The sequence below is a fragment of the Acartia tonsa genome, chromosome 8 (genome assembly GCF_053477335.1).
Source record: "Acartia tonsa isolate MP-2025a chromosome 8, ASM5347733v1, whole genome shotgun sequence".
NCBI lineage: Eukaryota > Metazoa > Arthropoda > Copepoda > Calanoida > Acartiidae > Acartia > Acartia tonsa.
The window spans coordinates 44,143,135-44,157,835 of NC_137267.1; the positions used below are offsets into that span (position 1 = coordinate 44,143,135).

Genomic DNA, 14,701 nt, shown 5'->3' on the forward strand with positions numbered 1-14,701 from the left:
TTATCAATTTATGTTGCTAACTTGAACATCATTTATTCTTCAGTTTGTTTATCCAGTAGTAAGGGAAGAAAAGGGGGTGGATTTAAAAGGGGCGAGTCATTTAAGCCAGCTTCTAGTTTTGCCTTATCAGAGTACATGATAATCTGGTGCAAGATCCAAGTAATAATAAATCCATTTTCATTATTGGCGTTTGCAAAGTCGAAAAATCACTAAACCTTTGAAAATGAGGTGAAAGAAAAGTTTTTAGTTTGTCTGGTTAGGTTATATTGAGTACTGGGTAGCCCCTTAGGGGGTTAAGGAATTACCCATAGGAAAGAAAAACTACCTTCTCCAAAAATAAGAAGGTGGAGGGGGTTACCATTGCCTAGAAGGCTCTTTTTGAAAAGCAACTAAAACTTTGTTATTGATGAAATGATATGTTTAGGAAATTTTGGATGTATGTGGTGTACTGACAGTAAACTCTCATGAGCTACCGGTCACACCAGTACCTGTACAAGCACTCTATGCTAACATATCTCTCCTAGGTAAGTAAACTCGCATGAGCTACCAGTTACACCTGTACCTGTACAAGCACTCTATGCTAACATAACTCTTCTAGGTAAGTAAACTCCCATGAGCTACCAGTCACACCTGTACCTGTACAAGCACTCTATGCTAACATATCTCTTCTAGGTAAGTAAACTCCCATGAGCTACCAGTCACACCTGTACCTGTACAAGCACTCTATGCTAACATATCTCTTCTAGGTAAGTAAACTCCCATGAGCTACCAGTCACACCTGTACCTGTACAAGCACTCTATGCTAACATATCTCTTCTAGGTAAGTAAACTCCCATGAGCTACCAGTCACACCTGTACCTGTACAAGCACTCTATGCTAACATAACTCTACTAGGTAAGTAAACTCACATGAGCTACCAATCACACCTGTACCCGTACAAGCACTCTACGCTAACATATCTCTATTAGGTAAGTAAACTCTCATGAGCTACCAGTCACACCTGTACCTGTACAAGCACTCTATGCTAACATATCTCTACTAGGTAAGTAAACTCTTATGAGCTACCAGTCACACCTGTACCTGTACAAGCACTCTATGTTAACATATCTCTACTAGGTAAGTAAACTCTCATGAGCTACCAGTCACACCTGTACCTGTTCAAGCACTCTATGCTAACATATCTCTACTAGGTAAGTAAACTCTCATGAGCTACCAGTCACATCTGTACCTGTTCAAGCACTCTATGCTAACATATCTCTACTAGGTAAGTAAACTCTCATGAGCTACCAGTCACATCTGTACCTGTTCAAGCACTCTATGCTAACATATCTCTCCTAGGTAAGTAATCTCTCATGAGCTACTAGTCACACCTGTACCAGTTTTGTTAGCCCAGACCTTCGACCCCATGAGGCCAACACGATTGAATTTATAATTTTTACTAAGCGAAAAGCTGTCTATAATACGATGAGATAAATAACTATTATTATTTTTTTAGAGCATTCATGTATCAACAATGCAAGCAAACATTTTGATGGTGACTTCCGTGTGGTGGTTAGAGCAGCTGTCAATATCAAGAAAGGAGAACATATTTCTATCAACTACAGTGACCCCATGTGGGGCACAGCTGCTAGACAGCTTCATCTAGGTAGGTAGTTACCCTATGGGGGGCACAGCTGCTAGACAGCTTCATATAGGTAAGTAGTGACCCTATGGGGGGCCCTTCTGCTAGACAGCTTCATATAGGTAAGTAGTGACCATAAGTGGAACACAGCTGCTAGACAGCTTCATATAGGTAGGTAGTGACCTTATATGGAACACAGCTGCTAGACAGCTTCATATAAGTAGGTAGTGACCATATGTGGAACACAGCTGCTAGACAGCTTCATATAGGTAGGTAGTGACCATATGTGGAACACAGCTGCTAGACAGCTTCATATAGGTAGGTAGTGACCATATGTGGAACACAGCTGCTAGACAGCTTCATATAGGTAGGTAGTGACCATATGTGGAACACAGCTGATAGGCAGCTTCATCTAGGTAAGTAGTGCCCTTATGTAAAAAAATCCAAATGACTAAAGTTGATTTTTTTGTTGTTAAGGTGAAACCAAATACTTCACCTGCCACTGTGAGAGGTGCAGTGATCCCACAGAGCTTGGAACTATGTTCAGCTCCATTAGATGTCCACAGTGCACCGTAGATCAGGTACAACATTATTTTAAATTCCCTGGGAGGGCCTTATTGATCACAGAACCTTTCTCCCCTTATTTTCAGAAAAATTAAAGTAAGAGAGGTTGTTTTCTGTTACTTTGTTTATCATTATACATCACGTGACGAAGCACAATCTGTATTACTTTTGAGTCACTATGGTTAATTTGACGTCATATAGATTTCGGGAAAGAAAAAGGGAAGGGGGGAAAAAGTTAGGTTAGGTTATATTTGGCACTAGTTAGAGACACTATAGGTATAAGCACTCCAGGTTTATCCATAGGAATAAAAACTACCTCCCCCCCCCCCTCCTATTATTCTCAATTTATTTTAAAAATAAGAGGAGTGGCAAGCACCATTATTTTCTTTAAATTATAATAATATGCTTCTTAAATAAAGCTAAATATTTTTAAAAGCGAAGCTTTTCTATAATTAGGGTCGGTCCGTCCGTACGTCCGTCCGTCCGTAACGGATAGCTTTTTTTTAATTTAGGCATGTTAGAATTGTCCTATCGATTTCAAACTTTTCATGGTGATTCCTTAAGTAGTTAGGTACGATTATAAACTCTATAATCATTACCAGAATGTCCGTACGTCCATTTTAAACATGTCGATTTTTTTACTTTTTTAACAACAAATTTTCATGTGATCTAATCATCCGATTTATCTGATTTTTGGTATATTAATTCCTTGAGACAACAAAGTATAATGTTATTAGCGAAGCAACACTGTAATCAAGTTCTAAAAATGTAAGTATGTTCTAGGGTTGGGCCGGATATCCGGTGTGGCCGGATATCCGGCCGGATATCCGGCTATTTTCAATATCCGGCCGGATACCGGATATTGAAACTATCCGGCCGGATATCCGGCTCTAAAAATTTTATACTTTACACCAAAAATCTCTGCTTTTTAAAATTTTAAATGGCTATAATTTTCTTATTATTGAAGCTAGAAGAACATTTTTTCTGAACAAGTTTAACTTTATGTAAATTCATATAAGATTTCTGAAGAAATTTTTTTTGCTACTTTAGTATCTGGTAATTTGGCCGGTTATCCGGCCGGATATCCGGTAATTTGGCCGGATAACCGGATATTTGCCGGATATCCGGCGCTAGCCGGAAATTCCGGGCGGTTACCGGATATCCGGCGTTTGAAATCAGCCGGATATCCGGTATCCGGCCAAAAAAGTATCCGGCCCAACCCTAGTATGTTCATAAACATTATCCTGTATCCAGCAGTTTTTCAACAAATTTTCTTACATTTTTGTTCGACTCTTATACATTTATATTCTGTTATATTAAGTTCTGACAATATATGTACAAATGTTAATGTCCGTTTGTCCTACCGTTTCAGTGCTTCGCTTTTATGGATGTTGTCATCCTTGTTTCAAATAAGTTTACTTTTCAGGAAAATTAGTAGTAACAGAGTTTTAAAAATTCAGATTATTTTTAATTTTATTCACAAGTAGTCACAATTTTTTGTTGTTATTTATCTAGCAGGCAAAATAATCCAAGCAGATGTTGTTAAAAGATAATACTGAAAATTTCCTAGTTGGTTATTTTTTGTTGTTCAATAAATTAAGCATTTTATTTTATGATGTATTCGGGGGTGGGGGTGTCCTTTCCCCCAAGAAAATAGCTTAAAACCACCACAGGGCCAGTAGGCATAATCCCTAAAGAGAAAGACGGACAGACAGACGGACAGACAAACAGGCGGACAGACAGACGGACAGACATACAGACAGACGGGCGGACAGACATAGTTCTACTTTGTATTATAAAAAGATTCTAGTCGAATATTTTTATATTTTTTCTAGAACGGTTATCTAGTATCCGAGAATCCTGTTGGTCCTCCAACAGATTATAGATGTGTGGTATGTGGCAAGGTTCAACCTCACAGCTTTGTGGATGCTGTCGTTCAGGTGATAATCATATTGGTTCAATAACGGAAGCCTGCAGGACAAAGCTGCTGTAGCTGGACAAAGTGTCTCAAAAATCAGTGATTTGACTTCATAAAAGTGAGTGATATAAAAGAAGTGGGAAAGAAAACCCATTAAAAAGAGATGGATAATCCCTCATTTTCATGACGTTACAAGGCTGATGTTTTTGGACACTTTGTCTAGCTACTAACTGCTGAATGACTACCTTAATTTGACCCAATACTCTTAATTCAAAACAATAACAAAAAAGTAAATAGACATTTTAAAATTTTAAAAAAATTTCATCAACCCTCATACAAAAAATTTCAATATTAAACTTCTCAAGCTAGAAGCAGAATTATGATATAGGATATAAAATATACTAGGATATTATGACAGGGGAAAAGTTGTCGTCAATTTAGGTTGCTAATATATACATCATTTATTGGTCTGTTCGTTCACTTGGTAGGAGTGAAGGGGATGGGGGAAAGGGGGTTGATGGGGGGTATAATAATTTTGGCCAGCTACAAGTTTCACTTCATAAGAGTACATGATAATTTGGTGTAGGATCCAAATATTAAAAAATGCATTACTAGTTGAAAATAATTACCGCGGCTGTTGTGCAATGAGGTCGCGCAATGCGAGGATTGGTTTTCTGAATTGCGTTTGACCTATTACAATCTTATTTTAGAACAGAAACCTATGAAATTTCTATGTATATTTTAGTCTATTGGAGAAGAGCTGGTGATGCTTGAGAAGGGAAGTATAGAGGCGTGCCAGGCATTTATCAAGAAACATTCACAAAATCTTCATCCTAACCATTACTACCTACAGGTTATATTCTTTAACAATAACTAGCGGCTACGCCCCTAGAGGCCTCTAGTGGCACTTTAAATGTTTTTTTTTATAATGCGTAACATTTCTAACCCTTCTTCTACCTACTGACCCTGTCATGGTTTTATGTTATTTTAGGAGATTGAAATGTTAAGTCGCAAATCTTTAATGTAGTTGAAACCTATTCTAATTTAGGACATAAAATTAGCCCTGTGTCAAATGATTGGCCAATCTGCAACCGGACAAGGACATGAAATATTCAACTTGACTGAAAAAGAACTTGTCTACAAGCAGAAGGTAAAAATAGTTATTTATCGCATCGTATCATAGACAGCTTTCCGTGGATATTTAAATGAAAAATTATTAGATTAAAACCAAACTTATATCAATTTTATGATTTTCTTTTTAAAAATTCGTCGAAATTGTCTGTAATACGATTCTATACATGATTTTTCAGTATGATTGAGAACCGGTTTTAATACAGAGGATATTAATAGTTTTCGAAGCCATACATGAAAGTTTGTTGAGCCATTTAGCAAAGTTCATTATATATGTTCGAATCTCGGGCCGATACCGCGTCATAACTAAAGACGTTAAGAATGGCTCCTACTGCTGCTCTGTCTGATGCGCGTCATAATTAGTAAGAGTAGGGGGAATGCCTTGGCCCATAAACAGGCGCAACTCACTGCCATGCACAGTTAGGACTTCTCAGACAAAGGTCGTGTAATCAAAGGGTTGGATGTCTGATAGATGTTACTAAACCTAATATCCTTGGGTGTTAGAGTATGGCATCCCACTACACGTGGATGATTCTCTGGATTCTCTAGTTGATCACTTAAATCAAAGGAGAATTCCGCCCTTATGAGGTAATGGTAATAAAATTCTAAGCACTAAAGCACTTTGGCCAAGGGGATGAAGGGGTGTGTTTACCCTCCTAAAACCTTGAAATCCCTCATTTCACCCCTTTCAAAATATCAACAAAATACACTAGATTACTCCACTTAACCTCATTTTACCTCCCTTTTAATAAAAAGCTTCATCCTTCAAACCATTTTTTCAGTCACCTAAGGAAAAATGATTAAAAAACCTAAATACCAAATTATTTTTCCTAAAAATTGTCTGCAATTTAAAACTATTCATTGAACAAACAAATAAAATATATACATGAATTCTACATTGTGAATGTTTTTTTTTTCTCTTCAGATTGCTTTGGAACTGTTAGAGGTGGCAAACAGGATTTCTCCGGGAGTTTCCAGGCTGAGAGGTGTCATTCTTTATGAACTCCAGGTAAAATATAACTCCGGGTGTTTCCAGGCTGAGAGGTGTCATTTTTTATGAACTCCAGGTAAAATATAACTCCTGATGTTTCCAGGCTCAGAGGTGTCATTCTTTATATGAACTCCAGGTAAAATATAACTCTGGATATGTCCAGGCTGAAGGGAGTCATTATTATGAACTCCAGGTAAAATATAACTCTGGATATGTCCAGGCTGAAGGGAGTCATTCTTTATGAACTCCAGGTAAAATATAACTCCGGGTTTTTTTAGGCTGAGACTTATTATTCTTTATGAACTCCAGGTAAAATATAACTCCAGGTTTTTAGGCTGAGAGGTGTCATTCTTTATGAACTCCAGGTAAAATATAACTCCGGGTGTTTTCAGGATGAGAGATGTCTTTCTTTATGAACTCCAGGTAAAATATAACTTCGGTGTTTCCAGGCTTAGGGGTGTCATTCTTTATGAACTCCAGGTAAAATATAACTCTGGGTGTTTCCAGGCTGAGAGATGACATTCTTTATGAACTTCAGGTAAAATATAACTCCGGTGTTTCCAGGCTTAGGGGTGTCATTCTTTATGAACTCCAGGTAAAAAATAACTCCGGGTGTTTCCAGGCTGAGAGGTGTAATTCTTTATGAACTCCTTGTAAAATATAACTCCAGGTGTTTCCAGGCTTAGGGGTGTCATTCTTTATGAACTCCAGGTAAAATATAACTCCGGGTGTTTCCAGGCCTAGGGGTGTTATTCTTTATGAACTCCAGGTAAAATATAATTATAAACATGGAACGCTATCATTGTACGTACATAGAACCAGGGATTTAAAAAAGTGAGACAATGGCCGATGAACAGATGTACAATCATCCCAAATGATGATTTACAAAATTACTTCTATAGATTAGTGGCTGAAACGATTAGACACTCAACTTAATAAACCAATCATTCAAAATTCAATAAAAGTCCCCAAAATTGTTTATGCAACGAATGATAAAACAATTGGGACTAGTGTAACAACAGCAAAATCAGCAAAATGTCCTCACCCTCCCTGCAGATATATAGAAAATATATATAGAAAATGTTTGCTATTTTAGGCCACCCTATCAACTTATGCACGAAGAAAATTTTCCGCGGGTGAAATCTCATCGGACCATATGAAAAATATTATGAAGGTATATTTTACAAATTTTACTAATATAATTATAATCTTCAGCAAGGGTAAAAACATCCATAAACGCGAAGACTGTAGACTGTAGAAAAAAAACATTAACACTTGTAGAGTGTCAGAATGTTAAAAGCAGTATATAAAGTAATTAAACTTGCATAATTTCTTAAATACAAAATTCTGTTTAAGGACACACTTACATTTTTTAGACGATATGGAGATTCTTCTCTTAAAATATTGTACCACGTTGTCATAGAATTCTTTAATACAAAAATCTGATGAAAAGTATAATTATATTATACCAAAAATTGTGTTCGGCCAATCAGTGCTAAAAAACTTGTTTTAATCTTATAATTTTTCACATCAAGACCCACAGAAAGCTGTCTATAATACGATGCGATAAATAACTTTTTTTATGATAGGAGGTTAAGAAATATCTGGTTGAGTGTATTCAAATATTTAGCTTTGAACCTCCTTGCTTACAGGTAAATAATTTTGCTGGTTTGTATGGTAGAATAGTCATATTTAGGTAAATTTTACTAGTTTTCATGGTAGAATAGCCATATTTAAGGAAAATTTTACTGGTTTGTATGGTAGAATAGCCATATTTAAGTAAAATTTTGCCAGTTTGTATAGTAGGTAGAATAGCCATATCTAGGTAAATTTTACTAATTTGCATGGTAGAATAGCCATATTTAAGTAAAATTTTACTGGTTTGTATGGTAGAATAGCCATATTAAAGTAAAATTTTACTGGTTTGTATGGTAGGTAGAATAGTCATATTTAGGTAAATTTTACTAGTTTTCATGGTAGAATAGTCATATTTAAGTAAAATTTTACTGGTTTGTATGGTAGAATAGCCTTATTTAAGTAAAATTTTGCTAAGTTTGTATGGTAGATTAGCCTTACTATTAAATTTTGAAAATTTATTTCATGAAAATACCACTTGAAATTTAAACCTTATTATTTAGGTTTAAATTATAAAAAAAATTATTGTATGGTAGATCAGCCTAACTATTAGATTTTTAAAATTGATTTCATGAAAATACCACTTGAAATTTAAACCTTATTATTTAGGTTTAAATTATAAAAAAAAATTGATTTGTTTTACTTTATTTATAACATATTTATAATTCTCTATATTTAGGAGGGCCGATTGGCAACCATTGCTCGACTGGATCTACTCGAGTTGGAGACATTTTTGGATAGTCTAAACTCCAAGCAAGCTTAATCAAAGAAAAAAATCCTCACCCTAGCTCAACTCCCAAAGTGAATAAGTTTAACAATGGATATATTATTACTTGGATGGGACACCATATTTTTATTTTCTCTAATAAAGTGATACTCGCAGCTGGCTGAAATAACGATTCCCACCACCCTTCCCTTCCCCTCCCTTCTACTGAATGAAGAAACTGACCAACAAGTGATGTCCAAGTTAGCGCAACCTAAATTTACGACAATTTTTCCAATGTCATAATATTTATGTACGTATATTCTATATCCATTAGTTCAACGACGCTTAAACGGCGTTTCGCTAGTCTGAGCAAATGTAGCGCACATTTTTTATTTATGACGTCACAGCTAAATCACGGTGGAATAATTATCAACTGCAATTCTAACTGCCAGCCGTCTTAAATCAAAACAATTAAATAATAATCAATAAAAATTGAACATTGAACAATGGTGAGAGAAAAAAAATCAATCAAATGTAAATAAAAGATATGATTTGCGAGAAAAAAAAACCTAATACATTTATGATGTAATTCTTCAATAGTATAATTGTAAAACGTTTAGGATCCTAACTAATATTAGAAAGAAAGGTATTCGAATTTAGATATTAAAAAAATTTATATCTTTTCATTTTTTCCATAGTAATTTTGTTAATAGTTTCTAAGAACCTTTTGAATATTTTTTAACAATAGACGTCAGAATAAAACAGAATTGATATGTTCAATTAAAATATCAAAGACCCACTTTAGTAGCGAAGCAACTATATAATTCACGTTGTCCACCTGTACGTCCTTCTTTTTTCTTCCATTTTAATGACCACTGATCATCTGCTTAATTTTCTTTGTCCGTTTGTCACTCACTGTTTTTTTTGTGCTTCGCTACAAATGGATGTTGTCGTCCTTGTCTATTTGTACGCTTATAAATGGAAAAAAATTATCAAATTTATTTACTTTTAACAGAAAACAATTGAACATTGAATTATACAACAGAGTATATGTATTTTATTAGGTATATATTAGTTATTAAGTATTTTTAAAAATCAATAGCTAGATATTAATTGTATGTTACATGTTTTGTTATTGTCTAATATACCATAAAATACAAAACAAATTAGCGATGAAAAAATAGTTATTTTTCAGCGGTTTATAAACAGCTTTCCGCGGATATTAAAATAAGAAAATTATTTGATTAATACCAGTTTTGGTAGCACTGACAAAACTGGTATTATTTTCATGATATTTATTTCAATATTCGTGGAAAATTATCTACAAAACGATGCTAAACATGATTTTTCAGTGTGACTGAGAACTGGTTCTAGTGAATATTATACAGTGTTGACGTCACACTGGAAAATTTATTTCAAAAAAATCATTATGTTTTATTTTTTTTCTCTCAAAATTTGACGTTTGGAGCTGAGATGTTAATATGAATTTATTTATATGATTGACTTATTTTTTTGTTTTTTTTTGGAAGTAAATGATTTTTTATTAGATTTTGTTAAAAACTGTGTACAATATACATTGTATATTATTGTTGATTTGTTAAATAGATTTGCTCAATTATCTCTTTAAACTTTTATTTGTAGCAACTTATTTTTATAATTTTTGCCAGGCCTATGCGGGTCAGCCTAAAGGTGGCCTATGAGGATGGGATATGTGGTAATCTGCGATGGATAACAGACGTTCGGCGGCGAATACAGTGCGTCAATGCTTCCAGTCATACATGTTGAATGTGTACAAAAGGACAAAGCACAAATTGTGTTAAAAATAATACATGTGACGTTATAAAAATGAGGGACATGAGAGGAGAAGTGGGAAAGAAAACCCTTAAAAAGAGATGGATGCCCTCATTTTTTTGACGTCACATGGATGATTTTTGACACAATTTGGGCTTTGTCGTACACAATGTGTTTTTGCCTCAGCGGTTATAAGAATACTAACATGTAGCATCCTGGGCAGGGTGCAATAGATAGGTAGGACAAAGCCCATATTGTCCTGTTGTGACGTCATAAATTTAGGGATAGGAGAAGGCAAGGCGGGAAAATCTCTTAAATGGAGATCGGAGAAATGGGGTTCTCCTTTCCCTTTCCCGAAATTTATGACGTCACAACAGAACAATATGGGCTTTGTCATAGGTAAATATATAACTTAAATCAAATATAATTACAATAACATAGCAACATGCGCGGTCTGACCCTCCATCCCAGACCTGCGGGCAACTCATATAACCATGCACTCAAGGCACATTGTCTAGGGGGTGGGTGGGGGATCAAAATTTAGCAATTTGATTATCTTTACAAATTTTTAAATAAGGGCCCTTTAAAAAAAATCGGGTAATGTTTTCCTTGCTTTTAGGAGAATTTTGTTGTTTGCCAAGATGGGGAGGCGGGGGGCTTTTTTTGTTTACAAAAAGATGTATTTTTAACATTCACTAGGGAGGGGGGGGGGGGGACAGATTCTCTAAATGCCCCCTTTGGTTTGCACGCCACTGTTTCACAGTTTCAACAGACAGCATAAGTGCAATCATAGGGTTAGTTGTTTCATTAGGTTCTGCTCAGTTAAAATAGGACAATGCATTAGGGCTTGACAAAAAGTTAATTAAATTAAAACCTAGCCTCTGCTAAAATTTGAGAGTAGTACCCTGACAATCTATATCATTATTTAGCTTACATATTAATAATAATTTAGTATTACTTGCAAATTTCTCATTAAAATATGCACTTTTCTCATTCGTATGGCACTTTACGAGACTCTTATTCTAGATCTAGATTTTATCAAAATAGTTTTTCTGTAAGTTTTTTTCACAAACCAAAATAATTGTTCAAATAATTGTTTATCTTTCTTTGAGCATAGGTGACCATTTCATCAAGATGAAGAAGCCAGTAAAGAGGCAGCACATACACAGCTAGGCTTATGAATATGTTTATCATGCTAGTTATTACTGGTCCTGCAATCTGAAATATTAAAAGGTTTTTAATAATTTACATAGAATTTTTTTCCAATTGCTTTCTTATTTTTTTTAAACTTCTTTAATTTTTTTTAACAAATACAAATCTTAACAAAATTTGACATTTGAACTCATTACAACACTAACCACCCCCCCCCCCCCCCCAAAAAAAAAAAATAACATGGTATGTTTCCCGAATCCTTACCTCTATCCAGATGAGGGTGGATATCAATGAGATAACAGCGATAGTTAGACTCATGTTTAGATCATTTGATTTGGTTGTTACTGGGTCATTCATTTGAGGTGGTATTGTAACAATAACTGGTGATTTCTTATGTGCTACAATTTTGTTTGGTGGACTTTCTACGGGTCCTTGAGCTGCTGCTGGAGTATTTGTAGACTGTGGTGCTACAAAAATTAATCTAGTTTCAGGTGGTCTTTTTAATTTGTCTTGCAGATTTGATGTTGATAAAGAATAGGTATTAGAATATTGTTTTGTAACACTATTGTTTTTAGATGCATCTATCCCTATCCTTGTGGGATGGACCATTGGATGATTGTTAGCAACAAAATCCCTTTTATTTTGATACAAGTGGCTAGAATATTTTCTTTGTAAAGCTATGAGTTGTTCTACTGGTAACTCTTCAAGATTTAATAGCTCTTCTTGTGAGCTATGGTTATTACTTTCCTCTTCACTTTCTTCAATGAACTTAATTTGCTGATCTAGTGGTGAAATGGAGGTTGTTCTTTCAGGCACTTTGTTTAAATCAGATTGATGATTTGCTTTGTTTGGTAATTGATGAGTTGCAGTTTTTGAAACATCATTAGGTGAACTTACTGTATAATTTGATGATTCATCTCTGTCATTGCTGATTTGTGATCTTGATCTTTTGGATAACACATCATGATCATAATGTGACACTTTCTTAGGTTTAATTTGTTTTCTAGTACCAATTTTACAATTATTAAAATGTTTCTTTATCAAATTATTCATTATAATTGCAATTTGTGGGACAGCACAAAATACACAATTCATCACAAGAAGTTTGGGTGCCCATTTAATTTTATCTCTGGGTACTAATATTTTATTTCCATATATCAGTCTATCCCATTTGGTTTTAGAACAATAAGTTCCACTCACCCAAAACATTATTACTAGTTCTACAATACTTGTCACCATGAATATGATAAAAATAACCAAAAATAAATGTTCATGGTTCAAACTTAAATATTTCATTGGGTTAATATTTAAATAAGCTTGCAAACAAAGTATGAAAAATAAAAGAAGAACAATGAATTGCAGCATAATCTCTGCACGTAAGACACAACAAGTCAGGTTTGGATAGCTGGCAAAGTATGGATCAATAAGCTTTGGAAACTCTACAGTTATGACAGCAATAGTGTACCAGATCATGAACACAATTCCAAGTATCATCAGCAATCTCATGCAGTAGGTTAGAGCTGTTTGTCTGGCTACCGGAACTGATTTGTAATAGTCATGGATAAGTTTTAAAGCAAAAGAGCTTACCATGAAGGAAATAATATGTAAAATTATTCTTAGTGGTTTTGGTATAAAAATTATGTCCTTCATAACAACTATCACTGAAAGTCCACCTTGGACAAGTAATTTATGATTTTTCAACATCTGATTTTATTTTGTCATACAATGTGGTTAGAAGGTAATTTATTACTGATATAAACAAATGTACATTGTTCTCTCTGCATATTTCTCTTAATTTCTAGGAACAAATTGATTTTTTATTTTTTATCATTTGTTGTTTTCTGGCGGATAAATGAATCTTGAAACCTTCTAAAAATGTATAATGGTCTTTTGAAGCATTAAGCTAATATGAAAGGCATGAAAATCTAGAAATCAATTTAGCACCCCCAACCAATAGCAAGTCTTAATAAAACTTCGTTAAAATATGTAGAATGTTGACTTATTCAATCCCTAAAAATTCCATCCATTTATCTTAAATAGGAGCCGCGAAAAACACGTTTCCTATAGCGTTACGGACGGACTGAGAGACAGACAAATTGAATTATAGAGTAGCTCCGCTAATAAAAAGTTTATAATTTTTTTTTATAAAATATATCCCTGTTATGCTAAATAGAGGCATAAATCTGTAGACGTTTATATAGTGTATAGATTCTGTAAAATATTTTTAGTAGCGAAGCTACTCTATAATTTAAAATGTCTGCCTGTCCGTATGTCCGTTTTGGGGAAACATGATTTTCTCAGCTCCTATTAAAGATAGACAGCTGAAATTTTTAGTGAAGATTCCCATTATATATGCCCATCTAATATATGCATTGTTTTGTCCATCTGTCTGTTATATGGGGTGCTAGTTCAATTCCTAGATTTTTACGTTTTCATGATTTTCTGAACTCCTTTTTAAGATACAGGGCTCAATTTTTCAGGGATTAATCAATTTTACATTCTACATATTTTCAAAAAGTTTTAATAAGATTTGTCTATAAATTGGGGTGCTAGATTGATTCCTAGATTTTTAGGTTTTGGTGATTTTCTTTATTCCTTTGAACTCAATTTCAATACATTTTAAATTTATTTATTCAGTTTTTATTGTTTTTGCTCTAAATGTTTTTTTTAATTATTTTTCAAAATCTTCTTTATTTTATAACGGAGACCAAAATGCCCTTTCTTCCTTATTAAAGGCTTTTAGTAAAATAAAAAATACATAAAATTGTCAGAAAATTAAAAATTTATTCAAGAGTCCATAATTTACTATAAGCCGCTGGAAAGAGGAGAGAATCAGCTGATTATTAAGCCAAAGGGAAGGGGAATCTTATTTACAAATATAATACTTTCAGCTTTCAACTTAAATTGGATGAGAAATAGGTCAAATTTGATATATAATACAGTTTTATATAGTTAAATTCCATAATAGGTATTGATTTGTCCACTTTTTCTTTAAATTTTTCACTATTTAGATCAAAATAGCCAAAAATTAACCCTTTGTAGTAATTTGACAATTTTTTAATTATATATAAAATCAAGCAGAGCTGAATTTAAATGAGATTTTTTAAAATTAATTTTGTAAACTATTAATTTAAAACATTTAGGTACTTATTCTATTTGAATTAAATAAAATTATGTTTCATTTGATTTTTT

The 14,701-nt window shown here is 33.9% G+C and overlaps 1 protein-coding gene across 4 annotated transcripts in view; it reads left to right on the plus strand.

The window, feature by feature from the left end:
• LOC145327050 (SET domain-containing protein SmydA-8-like) overlaps positions 1-14,701 on the plus strand; it is a 51,687-nt gene that overhangs the window by 29,450 nt on the left and 7,536 nt on the right. For 3 of the 4 annotated variants that reach the window (XM_080170565.1, XM_080170567.1, XM_080170566.1), the window contains 10 exons: positions 425-524; positions 1,496-1,645; positions 2,099-2,202; positions 4,021-4,125; positions 4,849-4,956; positions 5,152-5,253; positions 6,160-6,243; positions 7,322-7,399; positions 7,815-7,877; positions 8,540-10,184. In XM_080170565.1, the coding sequence (XP_080026691.1) occupies positions 425-524; positions 1,496-1,645; positions 2,099-2,202; positions 4,021-4,125; positions 4,849-4,956; positions 5,152-5,253; positions 6,160-6,243; positions 7,322-7,399; positions 7,815-7,877; positions 8,540-8,623 (978 nt within the window). In that variant the 3' untranslated portion in view covers positions 8,624-10,184. Of the gene's footprint in view, positions 1-424; positions 525-1,495; positions 1,646-2,098; positions 2,203-4,020; positions 4,126-4,848; positions 4,957-5,151; positions 5,254-6,159; positions 6,244-7,321; positions 7,400-7,814; positions 7,878-8,539; positions 10,185-14,701 lie in introns of those variants that run through there. The other variant, XR_013882042.1, reaches the window with a different exon arrangement.